This window comes from Phyllostomus hastatus, unplaced genomic scaffold (assembly GCF_019186645.2).
Source record: "Phyllostomus hastatus isolate PE091 unplaced genomic scaffold, TTU_PhHast_1.1 phas_scaffold_555, whole genome shotgun sequence".
NCBI classification, from domain to species: Eukaryota; Metazoa; Chordata; class Mammalia; order Chiroptera; family Phyllostomidae; genus Phyllostomus; species Phyllostomus hastatus.
The window spans coordinates 10,875,612-10,894,831 of record NW_025334036.1 but is presented as its reverse complement, the minus strand read 5'-3'; the positions used below and the strand labels follow the sequence as shown (position 1 = coordinate 10,894,831).

The 19,220-nt window shown below is 51.6% G+C and overlaps 1 protein-coding gene across 2 annotated transcripts in view; it reads left to right on the top strand.

The window, feature by feature from the left end:
* The window catches only part of PCSK6 (proprotein convertase subtilisin/kexin type 6), a 131,268-nt gene that overhangs the window by 93,486 nt on the left and 18,562 nt on the right, over positions 1-19,220 (top strand). Inside the window, exons 13-15 of one of the 2 annotated variants that reach the window (XM_045824936.1) lie at positions 619-755; positions 16,787-16,966; positions 17,117-17,155. In XM_045824936.1, the coding sequence (XP_045680892.1) occupies positions 619-755; positions 16,787-16,966; positions 17,117-17,155 (356 nt within the window). The remainder of the gene's footprint in view (positions 1-618; positions 756-16,786; positions 16,967-17,116; positions 17,156-19,220) is intronic. The other variant, XM_045824937.1, reaches the window with a different exon arrangement.

Genomic DNA, 19,220 nt, shown 5'->3' with positions numbered 1-19,220 from the left:
TGTTGGTGGCCTGCTGGTGCCGGGAAGATCAAGGGGCAGGGGTCACAGTGGCCTCCAGCGAGTCTGTAGGCAATCAGTACACCCGGGGCCTCTCTATAAAACAGGGAGGCAACCTCCACGGCAGAGTCCTTGTCTCATACGGGGCACCTGGGAAGCCTGTCTGTCTCTCAATATATTTTTAAGATTTTATTCATTTATTTTTAGGGAGAGGGGAAGGGAGAGAGAGAGGGAGAGAAACATCCATGTGTGGTTGCCTCTCGTGCGCCCCCTACTGGGGACCTGGCCCACAACTTGGGCATGAGCCCTGACCGGGAATTGAACTGGCAGCCTTTCCATTTGCCAGTCGACACTGAGCCACACCGGTCAGGACTGTGTCTCAGTGGTTAGAGACCCCATGAGAGAATGGAGGGAAGACAGCTGTGCGGGGCGGTGTCGTAAACGAGGGTGTGAAGGCAGCCAGCGTCTCACCCGCAGCTCCGCCTCAGCCGAGTGCCAGGCTCCATCCTCTGGTTTCTCCCGTGGTCTGAGGACACGGCCTCCTTGGAGTGGCCCCCACCCCCAGCCACCACCTTTTTCGGGCCCCCCCCTGACATTCTGATGCTGAGTCTCCCATTGCAGGTTGCTGGACCATTCCAACGAAGGGTTTTCAAACTGGGAGTTCATGACCGTGCACTGCTGGGGAGAGAAGGCGGAGGGGGAGTGGACCTTGGAAATCCAGGACATACCGTCCCAGGTGCGCCACCCGGACAGACAAGGTCAGAGGCGCCGGGGGTTTCGTGACTTTCGTGTTTCAGCCCTTTCGCCATCTCTAGGACTTTGGTTTCACTCTGATGTCTGCCGTCTATTTTTTGTTTGTTTGTTTTTGAATGAGGGTAAAATTCACATAGTACGAACCTCGCCGTTTTCATCACTTTAAGGTGCATTCACCAGGTCGTGCAATGGTCACCGCTATCCCATTCCAGAACTTTCTCATCACTCCAGAGGCGTCCCCTCGTACCCATGAAGCAGCCGCTCCTCCCTCCGCAGCCCCTCCCGGCCCCCGGGGGGGCCCTGATCTACCGTCTTTCTCTGGGGACTGGCCTCTTCCGGACGCTTTATGTGAACAGAATCCTACACTGCGTGTGCGCGGGCTTTCGTGTCTGGCTCCTTAGGCTTCTCATGATGTTCCCAAGGCTCATCCGGGTTGTCGCGTGTGTCCACACTTCCTTCCTTCTGACGGCGAAGCCCCGCTCCTCCTCCGCGTTCTGAACCCCGTCCGTTTCCTCTTCCACCCGCCGGCCGACGTCCGGGGGGATTTCTCCCTCGCCGCGGTTACGAACGATGCTGCTTTCACCATCCGTCCACGGGCGTGTTCTGTGGACGTGTTTCCCGTTCTCTCCGGTGTGTGCCTGCGAGCAGCATGGCCGAGCCACGTGGTAATTCTGTGTTTGACTCTCTGAGGAACTTGTTGAACCGTTTTCCACGGTGGCTGCACCACGGGACATTCTCACCGGCAATAGATGAGAATTTTACCGTATTTTTCGGACCATGAGACGCACCTAGGTTTTAGAGGAAAACGGGGAAAAAAGTTTTGAAGCAAAAAAATGGAGTAAAATATTTAATCACACAAATCACACCATATGTTACCAGTGTAAATGTGAACAGAACTCCGCAGCAGCATTAACCACCATTATTCCTCCCAAATTTGGGAGGGGGGAAGAAAAAGAAAAGCGTGCCTTGTTGTCCGAAAAATACAGTAATTTTATGGCATTCTTGTCGACACTTGTTCTATTTGCAATTTCCGTAGCCGTCCTGCTGGTGTGAAGTGGCGTCTCCTTGAGGTTTGGGTCTGCATTTCCCTGATGACTAATGATGCTGAGAATCTTTCATCGTCCATAAATCTCCTTGGGAGGAATGTCTGTTCAAGTCTCTCTGCCCCTTTGAAAATGGGGTTGTCTGTCTTTTCATGTTGCATCGTATGAGTTTTTTAAATATTCTGCATACTAGGCCATTACCAGAAAAGCCATTTTTTACATTTTTTTCCCTCCCATCCTATGGTTTGATCCCAGGGATGCTGTTCAGGGATGGCCCCTAATCAAGGCCCGAACAGGCGGGTGCCCATCCTTGGGTGTGGTTGGAAGAGACAGGAATGGGATAGACGTCTCCTGGTAGCTGCTAGCGCCGACCTTCTGTGACCTGTCGGGATTTGGGGGACCGGGACATGGTCTTCGACGTTGTCACAGAGCCGGCACATCCCTGCAGTGCTGTCTGGAGGAGAAGGGTGGTCCGTGCAAGCCATACCCTGCGGAGGGCTGTCGCCCCTGAGGCAGTCTTTGCAGAAACCAGCGTAGGTGGGTGGTGGGGACGGTGCCCTCTCTCTGGGCTGCACTCTTGGCACATCCCAGCATTAGTGCCTCCTCCCCGAGCGTGAGACGGAGTTGGCGTTGGTTCTGTCAGCGCTGAGGGAGGGAGGCAGGAAGAGAAGTGTGAGAACTCGCTGAGAACCAGCCTGCCTTTCAAAGCAGGGTGAGCCCCACGCAAACCTGTGCAGGGCAGCCTGGTCCTCTCTGAGGAGAGCGTTGGTCCCATTACTGGATGGTGCTGTCTTTTTTTTTTTTTTTTAAGAGAAATGGAGGGAGAAAGAGGGGGAGAGAAACATCAGTGTGTGGTTGCCTCTTGCACGCCCCCTACTGGGGACCTGGCCTGTAACCTAGGCATGTGTGCTGACTGGGCATCGGACCAGCGACCCTTTGGCTCACAGGCTGGCACTCGATCCACTGAGCCACACCAGCCAGAGCTGGATGGTGATGTCTTCATTCATTATTTCTTTCTTTCCAAGGCCCACTCACAGGAGGGAAGGGCTAATTGCCCTGGGCTTCACCACATATTTCATGCATCAAACGATTTTCCTGACTCCATGTTGCTAATCCGTAAGCAGTTATCATTGAATTCTCAATATGCTAAAAAGTCTTTTTTCCAAGGGGAGGAAATTAAAAAATAATAATTTGTATTAAACTAGTCCAATACACAGACCGACACCTTCTCAGATATCTGTAACTTCTCAGCTCTCTGTAGTGACATGATCTCAAACAGGACTCTATTCTGTACTGTAGCCTTAATATGTAAAGAGTACTTACAAATCACTAAGAAATATGAAAATCACCCCACTAGAAAAATAGGCACAAGGCCTGAAAAGGCCATCCATATAGAAAAAAAAATAAACCAATGAACAAAAGAAATGTAATCTTTGTAGTAATCAAAGAAAATATAACTTAAAACACCAGGTAAATATGATAGGAAGCCAGCCAACAAGCAGAACTTCCTGGGGCCAAAAAAGCAATGCTTTGGTGAGAAGAACATGAGTATAAAGGTAGACAGGCCTGGCTCCCAGTCCTGGCTCCGCCAGTGACTGCCTGGGAACCCTTGTGCATTGGCAGCACTGGCTGGGAGTGAACCTTCCTGGCACAGCCTGGCACATAGTAGGTTGTCATGGAGGCAGGTTTCTCGTACCCCCTCATTTCTTACCTGCCCGCTGCCAGCGTCGGCTCCAACCACAGTCTTAGAGAACTGGTCCCCTTTCCCTCCAGGAACATCCCAGCCCCGAGGTGACCGGTAGAGGGCCTTGGAGGAGGTTTAGACGGGCCGTGAGTCTGGAGGACCTTGAACCTTGGAAAGCAGCAGAATCCAGGGTTGCCGCGCTCAGGGCGAGCTAGATTGCTATCTCCTAGATGGACTGAAATGGAAAACTCTCTCAGGTCTTGAACTCATGGGCGCATGTGTATTCTTTCTTCCCCTTACGTGGCACCTGCTCGCAAAGCAAAGAAACGAAGACTCGCTGGCCGGCGTCTTGGTTTGGAAACGCCGTGAGAAGGGTCGAACGCTGACCTGCACTGGGCTTTCAAGGGCTCTCGTGTCCGGGCAGGTGCGTCCCGGGGCCACAGCTGCTGGCGTTCCCACACGTCTCGGCTTTCCCTGGAGCGCAGCCCAGCACACCTGAGCCTGCCCGCCCCCTTCCGTGGAATCCCCTCTTCCAGTCTCTGCTTCCCACGAACCTGAACGTTGAGGCTGGGGCAGTTCAAAGAGGGCTGGGGCAGAATTCACCAAAGCTTGCAGGGCAAACGCCGGGGGTGCAGATTCCTGATGAAGGTCAGACCTGAACCACACGCAGGTCACCTGGACCGAGGAAGTGTCTGTGGGAAGGTGGGTGGTGAGGGAAGACCAGGTTAGCACGTGCATTAGAGTTGGGACACGGGGTTAAGACCTCAGTTGCGCCTAGAGCAGAGCACCCTGGAGGTGGGGACTGAGTTCCCCCGGGTCCACTTTCTGGCCTGGGCACGGAACGTCTCCTGTCTTTCCGCACATGACTGATGGGAATAATAATATCTACATCATGGGCCTGCGTGAGGTTCAAATGTCGGGAGGTTTTCTACGAACAAACCCTTGATGAGGAAAGTTTCAAGATGATGGTCAGTGACAGGAGCCCATCTGACCTGTCATTTCTCTACCAAATTCTGCATTTCTGCCTTAAACGATTCAACGTGTCTCACTAAGTTGCAGCACTTGCTTGAATGGAAGACTAAGAAATAATGATGATGATGATGATGATGATGATGAAGTTCAGAGAATTAGGTCCTTTTCAAAGAGTACTTTTTTTAAGATTTTATTTATTTATTTTTAGAGAGGGAAGGGAAGGAGATAGAGAAAGAGAGAGAGAAACATCAATGTGCGGTTGCTGGGGGCCGTGGCCTGCAACCCAGGCATGTGGCCTGACTGGGAATCGAACCTGCGACACTTTGGTTCACAGCCCGCGCTCAATCCACTGAGCTATGCCAGCCAGGGCTCAAAGAGTACTTTTGATAGTTCAGACAGCTGGTGCCACGGACCCCCCCACCGCATGCACTGATTGCATTTCACTCCGTAAATATACACAGGCAGCGGCCAGGCGGGCTCTGTGCCCCACACCCCCACCCCACCTTGGGCCTCACCTGTTCCATACAGGCAGGAGCAGCGCGGCCCCAGGGGAGCCAAGCCCAGGGCAAGCCAGCAGAACCTGGGAAGCCTGTGGCTGTTCTCTCCACCTGCGGTGATACAAGGTCTCCCTGGCCTCCCTGGCCTCCCCGGCCTCCCCGGCACCCAGCTGCCTTGGTGGGGCCGGGGGACAGGGCCGGTAACACAACCCAGAACCGCACCAGGCTTTGCCTAGTGACAGACAGGAGGTAAAGCTCACAGCCTTTCTGACGGTCCCTACAGGGCCTGCTCGAAAGATGCCCCCTGCCAAGCTCACTGCTGTTTTGTTCTGAAGCTTGGGCAGCTGATATGCGTCTCCCCCCTGTTTCTGTCCCGGGGCAGCACCTCCCAGTAAAGCCTCAGGGTGTGGGCTCTGCCTGGAGCCTCATTGTCCAGGGAGCCGAGGCCACAGCGCGGGTCCAGGTGGCAGACGGACCACAAACCTCGATGACCTCTGTGCAACATTGCAGAGGGACAGAGGAGCACAACCGTATTCAGAACTGGTCCGGCGTGACTTCGCCCTTGACAGGCAACGCTTGCCTTGGGAAGCGCAGGACTTTGAACTTGGGGAAGGGAGTATAGAGTCGCTGAATGAATGAATGAATGAATGGGTGCACCACCGAGAATCCCGTTTAAATCAGGAACACATGTAATTTTAGTCAACTCTGTTTTCAGCTTCTCGTACTCAGTAAAATCTTTAATAATCAGTTAAAAGCAGGGAAAATTAGTCTCTCCTGGGTGACTGCATTTTTCTCCTTTTTCTTCACAACAAGTTCCGTGATTTCCTGATTTTCTTTCAGTCGCTTTTCATACATTTTCTTTCTTCCTAGAAGCATGGCTGTTCGCATCGTATTGTTAGCTTTCCTGGCCTTTTGTCACTGCCCTCTGTCTTGAGCAGATCTTCGTTTCCCAGTAAAAGTTGACATTGTGCTGCGTGCCGTAGCTCAGTCTGTCTCGTTCCGGCGGCTGGAAGGAAAGCTGGGTGTAAAGCCTGTGCCCTCTCTGCCGGCTTCCAAGCTTGTCGCTGAGCCCTCAGCCCTGCAGCAAGTGGGCGTGGAGCATCGCTCGGCTTCCCTGGAGACGGACCGAGAGCTCTGCGAGGTCTCCCGTCTGCAGCACGCACATGCTTGCCCGGAAGTTCCCTCCTGGATCTTGTTTCCTTCCTCGTCTCCCCGTGTCTCCTCCCACTGGTCTCTGTGCCTCCCTTCGACTCTTGCGAAGGGACTGTTATAGTGACACTATTCCCCCAAAGTCTCCTAGTTGAAGAGCAAAAGCCCAGTGTTCCCACTCAGCTAGGTCCAGGTTCAACGTCACCGTGTGGATGAAGCACAGCCTTGTTCTTTCGGTTCTGTGTCTGCTGATTGCGAATGAAATAAATGGGTGAAATGAAATCCTAAATGTGAATGAAGATGAAAAGTAAAAAGATATGGCCCTGGCTGGGTGACTTAATTGGTTGGAGCATTGTCCCCATACACCAAAAGGTTACAAGTTCAATTCCCGGTCAGGGCACATGCCTAGGATGTGGGTTCAATTCCCGGTCAGGGCGCGTATGGGAGGCAACCAACGGATGTTTCCCTCTCACTTGGATCTTCCTCTTGCTCTCTCTCTCCCCCTTCCCCTCTCTCTAAAATCAAGGAGCATACCCTTGGGTGAGGATACCAGAAATAAAACGATATGGAAAGAGGAAGAATTCTCCTGAAACCCCTTCTCGGGTTGACTTCATTAGTTTCAGAAACACTTCACGATCAGAAATATATCTACATTTTCATGTCTTTTTTTCCCCAACACCTCACAGATCCCCAGCCCTGCCACAGACATCACTTCATATTTCTGCTGCTTGCATATCAAGCACTTTTTAATGTCATTGTCTATTCTTCGTAGGGAGCGTTTTATATCTTTTTTATAATACGTCGCCAAGGAGAAATGCCATCATTTATTTAAGCATCCCTCCACCGTTGGACATGTAGATTGCTTTCTGGGTTCTTTCGTGGTTATAAATAGACAGCTTAATGCCGAAAGCCCTCTCCTAAATTTCAAATTATTTCCCCGGGATGGTTCACCGGAAGTCAAATTACTGGGACAAATAAGAGGTGGAAACCACAAAAACATCTGCTTTTGATACATGCGACCAATTTGCTTTTCAAAACAGTCGAACCCATTTACAGTCTCAGAGGTGGGGGTCGGCGTGTTCACTCCCCAGGTCTGCCGGAGAAGAGTACTGTGTTTTCCAGACCATAAGATGCACCTAGGTTTTAGAGGAGGAAAGTAAGAAAAAAATTTTTGAAGCAAAAAATGTGGTGAAATATTTAATGGCATAAATAACATAATATTTCACCGATGTAAATGTAAACAGAACTCAACAGCAGCATTGACAACCTTTATTAATCCCGAATGGGGGGGAGGGGGTGCGTCTTACAGTCCAAAAAGTATGGTAATTTTCCCCCTTATTTTGTGTTGTGATAATTACTGAGGAGGGTGAATACTTTTCCAAGGGTTTGTCTATACACCATGTTTTCTCTTTTGAAAATTGCTCTTTTTGTTTTTGTCTTCAGATGTCTGTGTTGCTGCTATTAGGCGAATAATCATTCTAAGTAAAATACAGATGTAATAACCCTTTCTGTGTCAGAGCTCCTGTGAATATTATTTTGGTCTGCTATTTGACCTATACTTTTTATTCTATTTTTTTAAAGATTTTATTTATTTATTTTGGGGGGGAGAAAGAGAGGAAGAGAAACATCAATGTGTGGTTGCCTTTTGCACACCCCCTACTGGGGACCTGGCCCGAAACCCAGGCATGTGCCCTGACTGGGACTCGAACCTGCAACTCTTGGTTTGAAGGCTGACACTCAATTCACTGAGCCACACCAACTAAAGCTGACTTATATTTTTAAAAAGATAATCTTAAATTTCCCATTCAGAGTTTTGATCATTTGTCTCCCAGTTTATGATTGGATTTTCTTCATAACCTGCTTGATTATTTTCTAGTACAAGGTAAATATTTTTTTATCTAAATTGCTAACAAATGACCCCCAAACAAAGACAACATTGAAACGTTAAAAGGTGTCACGGACTTCTGTGTCTGGCGATAGGACGACCAGGAACAGAACAACTAGCAGAAACGGAGCACAAAACAAGTTGTTAAAAACACGTCCGATTATATTGGCGATTTCCATAAAGGTAGATAGACGAATTGCTTTGATTAGAAGACAGAGAGTGACGTATTAGGTTTTTGCAAACTATCTTTACTGCTGGGCCAGGCACATGGTATGCATGCGCCAGACGCCATCTTTCCTCTCCTCTGCCTCCCTCTGCCTTAGGGGGCTGGTCTCCAAAAAAGACCTGCCTGTGGCTTATGGTTGAGTTCAGCCAAGATCAACCAGCATCCCACTGTGCCCCCAAGGGCTCAACGCCCTTTCTTTTACTCTCTCCCGGGAACTCCTCCACCCACTGTGGCTCCCGCTGCTCTGCCCAGAGCTCCATAAACATTCCCTTCACTTCACCCTCCTTGATTAGCCTGGTTTAATTATGCCGTCTGCTTCCTGCCAGGACAGATGGATGGAAGTACGTGCAAGAGTGATATTTAAATATAAGGAAACGGAAATGTTGATAATCAAGTGGATGAGAAAAGAGACACCAGGCAAATGCTCAGCAAAAGAAAACTGGTGCCATTATCTTAACATCAGACGCACAGAAATGTCATGGGGAAAAGCATTACTGGAGCTAAAGAGGGTCAATGCATATTGATAAAAGATTTGGTCCAATTTTTTAAAAAGATTTTATTTATTTATTTTTAGAGAGAGGAGAAAGGAGGGAGGAAGAGGAACATCAATGTGTGGTTGCCTCTCACACGCCCCCTACTGGGGACCTGACCTGCAACCCAGGCATGTTCTCTGACTGGGAATCGAACCTGTGACCCTTTGGTTCATAGGCCAGCACTCAGTCCACTGAGCCACACGAGCCAGAGTGACTTGATTCAATGTTAACATGACCTCGATATGTATAAAGCAAAAACTTGTTGACACAAGACAGGCACACACATACACAAGATGGGCTGTTTAGCATACCTCAAGTATAATGGATGGGTAAAACAGCAAAAATCAGGAAGACTGGAAGATTTGCATAAAGCAGTTGACAGGTTAGCGGCGACGTGCATCTTGGAACGCTGCACCCAACGACTGAGGAATAAACACATTCCCCTTTGAAGCACAAATGGAAATGGGCCGCCTGGCAGGATCCTTGGCGAGCTTCCAGGTATCTTTAAGGATTGCGGCACACAGACCCCGTTCTCTAACACGGCACTTGGGAAATCAACATTTAAAAAGATAAGTAGAAAAGGCTCATGCATTTGAAAATTGAAAAACACTTCTAAATAGCTCATGTGGCAAAGAAGAAAAAATCACAATCTAAACTAGGAAATAGAAGTGGATGGTGATTTTATCCACTACATCACCAGCCCTGGCTGGTGTGGCTCCGCTGGTTGGAGCGCTGTCTTGTAAACCAGAAGGTTGTGGGTTCGATTCCCAGTCAAGAGCACATGCCTAGGTTGCAGGTTCAATCCCCAGTCGGTATGCATACAGGAGGCAACTAATTGATGTTTCAACACTTCCCCCAAATAAACCCTGGAGCTTAAGATTCCTAGATCATTTTTCTGGTATTGAAAATACCATCTTTTGCCCTGGCTGGCGTAGCTCAGTGGATTGAGCGCGGCCTGGGAACCAAAGTGTCCCAGATTCGATTCCCAGCCAGGGTACATTCCTGGGTTGCAGGCCATAACCCCCAGCAACCGCACATTGATGTTTCTCTCTCTCTCTCTCTCTATCTCCCTCCCTTCCCTCTCTAAAAAATAAATAAATAAAATATTTTTAAAAAGCTTTAAAAAAAAGAAAATACCATCTTTTTTTAAAAAATTAAGTATATTGGGGTGATATTGGTTAGTAACATTACATACGTTACCATGTACACCTCTATAATAATATAACCCATCACCTGTCTGAAAGTCAAGTCTCCTTCAGTCGCTGTAAGTTTGACCCGTTTACCCCCCTCGTCCTTCCCCCCATATTGTTGTCTGTGTCTCTGAGTTTTTACTTGTTTTGGTTCTTTTGTTGCTTTCTGTTTTAGGCTCCCCATGAGTAAAATCATGTGGTTCTTTTTGCTCCACCTGATGTATTTCACTTAGCATGATGCTCTCAAGATCCACTCCCGTTGGCGCAAATGGCGGGATTTCATCCTTCCTCTCGGCTGAGTAGTATTCCACTGTGTATACACTCGCACCACATCTCCTTTATCCGATCGCCCGTCGATGGGCACGTGGGCTGTTTCCGTGCCCTGGCTACCCTAGATAATGCTGCAGTGAACATAGATACAGAAATCCTTATGAATAAAGGTTTTCAGATCCGTGCCCAGAACAGGGGTTGCTGGATCGTACAATAGATTTTTTGAAGAATCTCTATACTGTTTTCCAAAGTAGCTGCACCAGTTTGCATTCCCACGGGCAGTGTGTGCGGGTTCCCTTTTCTCCACGGCCTCTCCAGCACCTGCTATGGAATCACCATCTTTAAAGGGTCTTGTGGCTACAAGAGGATAGGGAAGATTCTCCCATCTCCCCTGCTTTATTCATTTTAATTTATTGATTTGAGAGAGAGAAAGAGAGACATCTGTTTGTTGTTCCACTCATTGATGCGCTCATTGGTTGACTTTTGTATGTGCCCTGACCAGGTATCGAACCCCCAACCTTGGTGTATCTGGACGATGCTCTAACCAACTGAGCCAGCTGACCCAGCCAGGGCTCCTGTTTTACATCTGGCTCTGAGGATGTGTGTGTGCCCATGGGTGCATGCGCACATGTATGGGGGCTGGGCACACGTGTGTGTGTGTGTGCGCTTCCCATTTTTCCCAGGCCATTCCTACATTCCCTTTATCTTCCTCCTTCTTGCTTGCCATTTTTAATGTGCATTTTTAACTATATGCTAACTGTATTGAGTAAAGGTTGGCATTTCCGTGTGTGTGTGTGTGTGTGTGTGTATGTGTGTGTATACAGTATTTCCTATAACAGCTTCATGGAAATACAGGTCACATACTACAAAATTCCCTCTTTTAAAGTGTTCTTGTCTATTTGTATATTTTTACAAGTAAACAGAGCCTTTTTTTATTCCTTCCACCCAAACCTCTGCGTTCCACTTTGTAAACTTTGTAACCCGGGTTCACTGAACTTCAGAAGGAAAACCTCCCACCGGAGTGTTAGACTAAAACAGATTTCTTGATTTTTCTAGGCCTCTTCTCTTTGTTGTGTTTCGTCTAAAGAACTTCTCCCTGCTGTTTGAAGTATGGGGGTGGGGGGAGAATTAATAAATACTTTATTGTTAATAACTTCTCTAATTGCCAAAGGCTTCCCAAAGTATTAGATCAGAGTTTTTCCATCTAACAGGACCCTTCCCCCAGTTCTATCTGCTGTCTCTAATTGCAAATCCCTCTCTCTAGGATTTTTTTAAAGATTTAATTTATTTATCTTTAGAGAAAGGAGAAGGGAGGGAGAAAGAGAGGGAGAGAAACATTTGACTGGTTGCCTCTCATGCTGGGAACCCAGGCCTGCAACCCAGGCTTGTGCCCCGATCGGGAATCGAACCGGTGACCTTTCGCTTTGTGGGACGACCGCCCAACCCACTGGGCCACACCAGTCAGGGCCTTCTCTGGGATTTTTGATGCTTCATTCAATACGCCAGGGAATGCAAGTGCTTCATGACTGCTGGGACTTTTCCTCTCGGCAAATTCACCCTTAAGGCTGGTTCTGCCCGTGAGTGAAGGGGATGACCCTGTGTGTCCACCATGAATCCAGTTCATGGAGGGGACGCTGCGTGGAAGACAGTGCGTGATGCTGAAGCCGAGCTTGGCAGCCCCGGGGGGCCTGCGCCATGGATTCCCGCCTGCCTGTCCCGGTCAAGGTTGCCGGGGCCTTGCTGGTGACACCTCGAGGCAGAGTCCTGGCGGGGCCGTCCCCACGGGTTCTTCTTGTACAGGCTCAGGAGTCTGCAGCAAGAAAGCCCAAGAGTTTGGGTTTGGACCCCCTTTAAGAGCCCCTCCTCCTGGAAGTGGAGGAATTAATGGTACGAGTTGAGTTTTCATAAGGGAAATGTGCGCCAGCGTGCTGCGTGGCTTGAATAGGAAATGATACATGTTTGTCAAGTGCTAGGCCCAGAGCAGATGGTCGTTCCGAAGTCCTGCTTTCGCCCTGGCCGGGTGGCTCAGGCAGTTGGAGCGTCGTCCCCACTCCAAAAGGTTGCGGGTTTGATTCCTGGTCAGGGGATATACTTGGGTTGTGGGTTTGATCCCTGGTCGGGCCGTGTTCCAAAGACAGCTGATCAGTGTTTCTCTCTGTCTGTCTCTCCCTCCATAAGCAATAAACACATCCTCGGGGGAAGGATTATAAAAATAAAAATGACGTCCTCCTGCCTCCGATAGCAGCTCTGCTCAGTGGGGACTCGGGCCTCAGTTTGGGGCAGCCCTCCATGTGTTCCGTCGGCTCCCGTCTCGATGTCTCCACGCCCACCCGTGTCGTCTCCCCAGAGTGAGTGCTCGCTCTGGGGCTGTGCCGCCACCTCCCTGGTCCTGGGTCCTTCCAGCTCCTTTCAGTCCAACCCTGGACTGCGGGTCGGGGCAGGTGCGGGATGAGGTGCCCACTCGATGGTGTTCACCCTGAGTGACCGCACCTATGTGCCCGTCACTGTGCCCAGCGTCTTACTCTCATGAAGTCATTTAATGCCCCAACAACTCTGCAAGGTCGGTGGTGTTATTACCATCCCCACTGTGCGGATGAGGAAGCTGAAGATCAGAGAGGTGCAGTGATTGCCCAAGGTCACACAGCCAGTAGGCGGCTGAGCCAGGAGTCAAGGCCAGGTCGTGAGCCTCCAGGGTCCTTGCTCTGCTTGCTGGGCCAGGTCCCCCCTCCTGTGACCAGGAGGTTACAAAAAACATTTGTAGTTGCAAATGTTTGCCAACAACCTCAGTGGCCCTCAGCGGGGGACTTTCCGCATCAGCCTCTCTGATGCAGCAATAGGAAGATTCTGCAGATGCCTCCTCAGTGGGAGAAGCAACAATGTGGGTGCAGGTGCAAGAATGAGGGTGCATTAAGGAAGGACACAGGGCCTGGTATGCATCCCTGCGTGCTTGGGGAAGGAGAAAACGGAAGGATGAAGGAGAAACAGGTCAGTGGGTTGCCTGTGGGGGGAGAGGCAGTGGCCAGGGGGCGGGGCCAGAGGCGGGCTTTCACTGCATTCCCTTTGCTTTGGGATTTTGAGCCATTTCTATTTATTGTTTATTCCGGAATAGAAATCAGAAGCCCTGAGTACCACAGCTTTTTTTTTTTAATCGTCACCTGAGGATATGTTTTTATTGATTTGAGAGAGAGAGGAAGGGGGGAGAAGAGAGAGAAAGAGAGAGAGAGCGTTCACGCAATGTGAAAAACATCGATCCATTGTCCCCTATATGCACCCCAACCAGGGATCGAACCTGAAACCTAGGTATGTGTCCTGACTGGGAATTGAACCCACAACCATTTTGGTATACAGGACGATGCTCCAACCAACTAAGCCACCCAATCAGGACTTGAGTACGACAGATTTTTAATGCTTTATTTTTTTCCCTTGACCAGTACAAGCACTTTGTTCATAGCTTTTTTTTTAGATTTGATTTATTTATTTTTAGAGAGATGGGGGAGAGAGGGAGCGAAACATCAGTGTATGGTTGCCTCTAACACACCCCATACTGGGGATATGGCCCACAACCCAGGCATTTGCCCTGACTGGAAATCAAACCGGCGATGCTTTGGTTCACAGGCCTTTGCTCAATCCACTGAGCCCCACCAGCCAGCGCTGTTCATAGCTTTTATAAATTAAATATACTTTCTAAAAAAAAGTATGTATGTGGAAGGTAATATATGCTGTCGGTTCTGTAAATAAAAATGAAGCCTCTCTTCGCTCCTGAATTCCTGCCTCCCCTTCAGTCCCCTCTTTCTGGTTTCTTGAAATTTGTTTTTCCCCAGTTTTATTGCGGTATAATTGACATATGGCACTGAATAGTTTTTTTAAAGATTTTATTTATTTATTTTTAGAGAGAGGGGAAGGGAGGGAGAGAAACATCAATGTGTGGTTGCCTCTTGAGCGCCCCCTACTGGGGGCCTGGCCTGTAACCCAGACATGTGTCCTGACTGGGAATTGAGCCAGCGACCCTTTGGTTCGCAGCCTGGCGCTCAGTCCACTGAGCCATGCCAGCCAGGGCGACACTAAATAGTTTTAAGGGATGCATCATAACAACTTGACTTATGTATGTGGTGAGATGAGCGGCACATTAGTTGAGTGATAATCCATCATCTCAGACACACACACACAGAAAAAAGAAAAAAGAAAGTTTTTTTTTCCCCTTACAGTGAAAACTGTTAGGATCTACAATTTTGGTTTCTTGGCGTTCTTTCTGCTCTCTCTCCCTCCAGACGGGGTGCATGCTGATCCTGAGCTTGGAGCAGCCCTTCCGGTGTGTCCTGCCAAAACTACATCCAAAAATAAGAATCCCATTTTAGTGACTGAGCCTTGGGTGGGGGCTTTCGGTGACATCCTAGAAGCCTGAAATAAACCTCGACTCCAATTATAGCTCACAGAGCGCTCGGTTCCTCTGGCGTAGCCGTGGAGCGCCCGCCTTAATTACGGTCCGTCCCTCGGTTGTTAAGACGCCCAGATTCCATGGTGGGTTTGAAATGTAGCTTCGTCTGACCCTGAGGGATGGAGGATGGACAAGCACTCCTGGCCAGGGGCTGTGACTCTGCTCCTGTGCCCGTGGGAACTGCTTCCTGGGTTGCGTCGTTAACCGTGCAGCCTCTGTGAGGACTGTGTTAGGGGAATGGCCTCAGGGCGGCAGAAAGAACCCTCTGGAAGTCTGTGTGCTAGGAAGTAGCAGGCTCAGGACCGTCTTTTCATATTCACGGACCTACATCCTCCAGTGCCTGACCCAGCAGCCAGGAGAGGCCCCGGGCCGTCCAGGGACTTAGGGACGACTTAGGGAGGTGTGGGGGCTGCCGGCGTTCGGGACGGGGGCACTTGTGTTGGCCAGGGCCATGGTTCAGAAAAAACAGTGCCGCTGCGTGCCCCGTTGGGTGACAGAATCACCATCAAACATCGCTCAGAGCAGCATCCGCGTGCTGCCTGGTGAGCTACAGACCAGTGACACCTCTGTCCCCCCGGGACCCAGCTAGGACCTCGGACGGGGTGTGTGGACAGGCAGGAGTCCCCCGAGCTGGGGCTTGGGAGTCCGAGAGACTCCCGGAGACGGGACAAAAAGCGGCGATACTAGCAGAGTTGTCCACACGGCAAAAACAATATAAAGACAGACAGCGAAAGCCATTGGGCCTGTCATTCTTCAGAGCGAAGAAGTGCAGTGGCAGGAACAGAGGGGGTTGTAACGACACAGATAGCAGAGACGCGGGGCGCCGGTGTCCCTTTGCCTAAAGCGGGGGGTCCAACCTTGGGGCGTCGCTGGGCCACCCTGGGAGGAGAGGCGTTGCCGGGCCCCACATTAAATACATTGCGCCCCCTAATCACACAAAAAACAATCTCATCATGTTTTAAGCAAATGCACAGTTTTGTGTGGGGCCGTGTTCATAGCCAGCCCTGGGCTGCATGCAGCCCACGGGCTGTGGGTTCAACGCCCCTGTAAAGCATTCGGATGGGCAAGACGCCCACGATGGAAAGTGAGGGGGAAGCCAGAGGTTTTCCCAAGCAACACAGATGCAAAGCTGGCGAAGTCGCCGTCCCCAGTGTGGGTCGTAGTGGCATCCCCAGGGGCCTCGGGGGTGGCTGTCAGCTGGTGCGACTGTGTTTGCTGCGGGCCCGGGTGTCAAGGAAGCCTGGGAGGTGGGAGCGGCAGTGAGTCCTATCAGCACGCACAGCGTGTCCTCCGGCAGGTCGTGCTGGGCCTGAGCCCCTTCATTTCTCTGAGGAGGACAGCAGTGACCTCCCCCAGCACGGCCCCACAGTCACCAATGCTGGTGGCACTGCAGCAGGGACGGGAGACCCAGGCCCATGGCCTGCAGCAGAGTCAGCCCATGGCTCATCCGACTAGGCTCCTCACGCGCTTTACAACATCTGAGTGTCACCTGGAAATTGCAGGCCAGGTTTTCCCCTTCTCTGTACACCTGAGAAGACCCAGCCACCTGTGCACCATCCATCCTATGTGGAAGCTGGTGGTGGGGCGGGGTCCTTGCTGTCTGCCTCTTCCCACCCCCTGGGGCCCCCTTTATGGCCAGTGCTCTCCCATCAGCCACGGCCCTCTGCACGCCGATCCCTCATTTCCCCCAAACCCTGCTGCCATGGATCCTCCCACTTCCCGACATGCCCTGCACCCAGCCTCTGTGCACATCTGGGCTACACTGCCACTGCCATCACACCAAACGTCCCCAGCTGCCCAGACTAGCTGTGAAGGGAGGAGCCCGAGACCAGTCTTCCTGTGGTCCAGGGTTAAGGACTGAAATAGCAGGACTCCTCAGGGTAGCCTAGTTGTCACACGTGGAGGCACGTGGGGCCCAGCTTGACCCACTGGATATTTCAAAAGGGGAAGAGGCCGTCATTGCCAGTGATGGGGGTGGGGGCCATCGAGGGGGCTGCAGTGAGACCCTTGGGCAGAGAACGTTGCCTGGGCAAGTAGGTGCATCCCTGGTCCCTGAGTGATGAGGGAGTAAAAGCAGGGGCCACGTGGCCTTGCTGGGGGACAGGGACTCGAGGGGCCAGTTTGCTGACTCTGTGGACCGGGCGCCTTGCAGGGAAGCTGAAAGAATGGAGCCTCATCCTGTACGGCACGGCGGAGCACCCGTACGACACCTTCACCTCCCACCAGTCACGCTCCCGGATGCTGGAGCTGTCCACCCCGGAGCTGGGGCCGCCCAAGGCCTCCCTGTCGCCGCCCCAGGCCGAGGCGCCCGAGGACGAAGAAGACTACACAGGTAAGGGGCCCGCCAGCCTCTGCGAGTTCCTCTTTCCGGCCGTGGCTCTTCCAATGTGGGGCCGCTCCCGGCTGAAGGTGGGGGTTAGGACTCTACGTCTTCTCGCTGTCCTGGAAGTCGTAATAACCATGCCCATTTGCACTCACACAGCTCCTCCCTCCCACGGCTGCCCTAATACTTTACAGACCAGTAAGTATGCTGCAGACTAGTAAGTATCTCCAACCTTCGCAGGCCGGGAAATCGAGGTTCCCTATGCCCAACCAGAACTGGGGCTTGCCCTGTGCTCAGTGAGACTCCTTCGGCGGTACCCCATTTTCTTCCGGGGGTCCCAGCTCGTGTCTCTCAGCCAGGGACCTAAAGGGGGGGTGCCCAGATGGTTGGGGTCGAACAAGCACGGCCAGACAAGGAGCTGGCCTGGAGATCATGGCCAGTTTCAAGGGCTTTGGTAAAGACCCAGGATTGGGTCCCGAGTCCTTATGTCTATGGATGCGAATGCTACACGAAAGGGCTTCCGCAAAGGGGCCACTGCGGGTCCCTTTGCCCCCAGCTGTGCCGTGCGTTGCCCTGGCTGTGGGCCTCCAGCCCCCTTGGCCGAGACTGCCTCGGGGAAAGGGCGTCAGACGATGCCCGTGGCGATCAGCACTTTATGTAGAAAGCTGCTCCCCCGCCCCCCCCAGCCCTCCCACAGAGATTCGTGAGAAACTGAGCATTTCTGGTTGGGCATCTGCTCCTCGGCTAAATATTCCGGCTCCGTGATAAATGACGGGGACTCTCCAAGACTACTGATGCTTTGAGTTATCTAATAGCTTCTGGGGGAGAAGCGAGAGAACAATGGAACGTTCCCCCCGTCCAGCTCACGCATAAATTACGGTCGCTTCCGTTTAACACGTCTGCTACCTTTCCTTTAAAATGGGCCATTGAATTATGTATGGACTAATCTGCTCTGTGTCCCCCAGTGATTTATAAACCACGGCAAGATTCAGTAATTATTAATAAATGACTGGGTTTCTTCCCCCCCCCCTTTACATCTGCCACTGACTCTAACCTTACACTGTCCTGGAATCTCGGCTGTAAGACTGGCCTGCATCCCGGTAGCTCAATCTTCCCGGGGGTGTGGTCCAGAGGGATGGGGCAGGGTGGGGGCAGGGCTCTGTGGGGTTAAGGCGTGGTTCTGATGCTCTGGGAGTCCCCTGCACGCTCGGGGCAAGTGGGGCAGGTGGGGCAGGGGGCTGGTAACAGCTAGGAGAGCCAGAGAGAATGCCGGGAGAAAGGCGAGGGGAGAGGGCTTCAGGGAGGAAGGAGCAGGAGAGGGAAAAGGGAGAAGAGGAAGAGGAGAGAGAGAGAGAGGGTTTCCCTGCTCCCTTGAGGAGGAGGAGGGAGAGGAAGAGAAGGAAGGGGAGGAGGAATAAGCAGCCAGGTTAGACCCAAGGCACAGTCCAGAGGTGTGCGGGGTGGGGCATCTCTGAGGTGCCCCTTGGGGAAGCATCCCTGTCTTAGACAAACCCAGGGAGAAAGGGAGGGGCAGGGGTTATCTTGAAGTAATGATCATTCTTTTTTTTAAGATTTATTTATTTATTTTTAGAGAGAGAAGGGAGGGAGATAGAGAGAGAGAAACATCAATGTGCGGTTGCTGGGGGTCATGGCCTGCAACCCAGGCATGTACCCTGACTGGGAATCGAACCTGTGACGCTTTGGTTCGCAGCCCACGCTCAATCCACTGAGCTACGCCAGCCAGGGCATAACTATGATTCTTAACAACCTTCTGCAGAACTCAGCACAGAGGCGAGGGGGATGGAGGCGGGAGCTTGCAGGGGTGACTTAGTGAGGGAGCAAGGGGGCTTTCGGGGGCGGGGGGGAGTGCAGAGAGCTGGTCCTGGACAGAGGGGGCATGGTGGCGATGGGCGCAGTTCCAGAGTCTGGCAGCAGGGGGCGCCTGAGATGGAGAGGGGAGCCCAGCCACCCACGAAGGTAAGGATCCAGGACATGAGCGGGCAAGAGTCTGCCAAGAGGGTCGTCGGGGCTCCTAGGAGGGTGTCAGGTGCCTCGCCAGAGCTGGCAGGAGAGGTGCCCCCTATTCTCTGGGCTGAGGAGTCCAGAAGGCCAAGGTCCTGGTGGAGTGTGAGCCTCCTGAAGGAAACGAGGATGTGAAAATCCAGCTGAGCGGTATGCTGCTGAGGGGCGGGGAGGCCCCGGGGGTCCAGCAACAGCCCCAGCGGGCCGGGTGAGGTGCCAGGGAACCCCCCACAGCCACGAG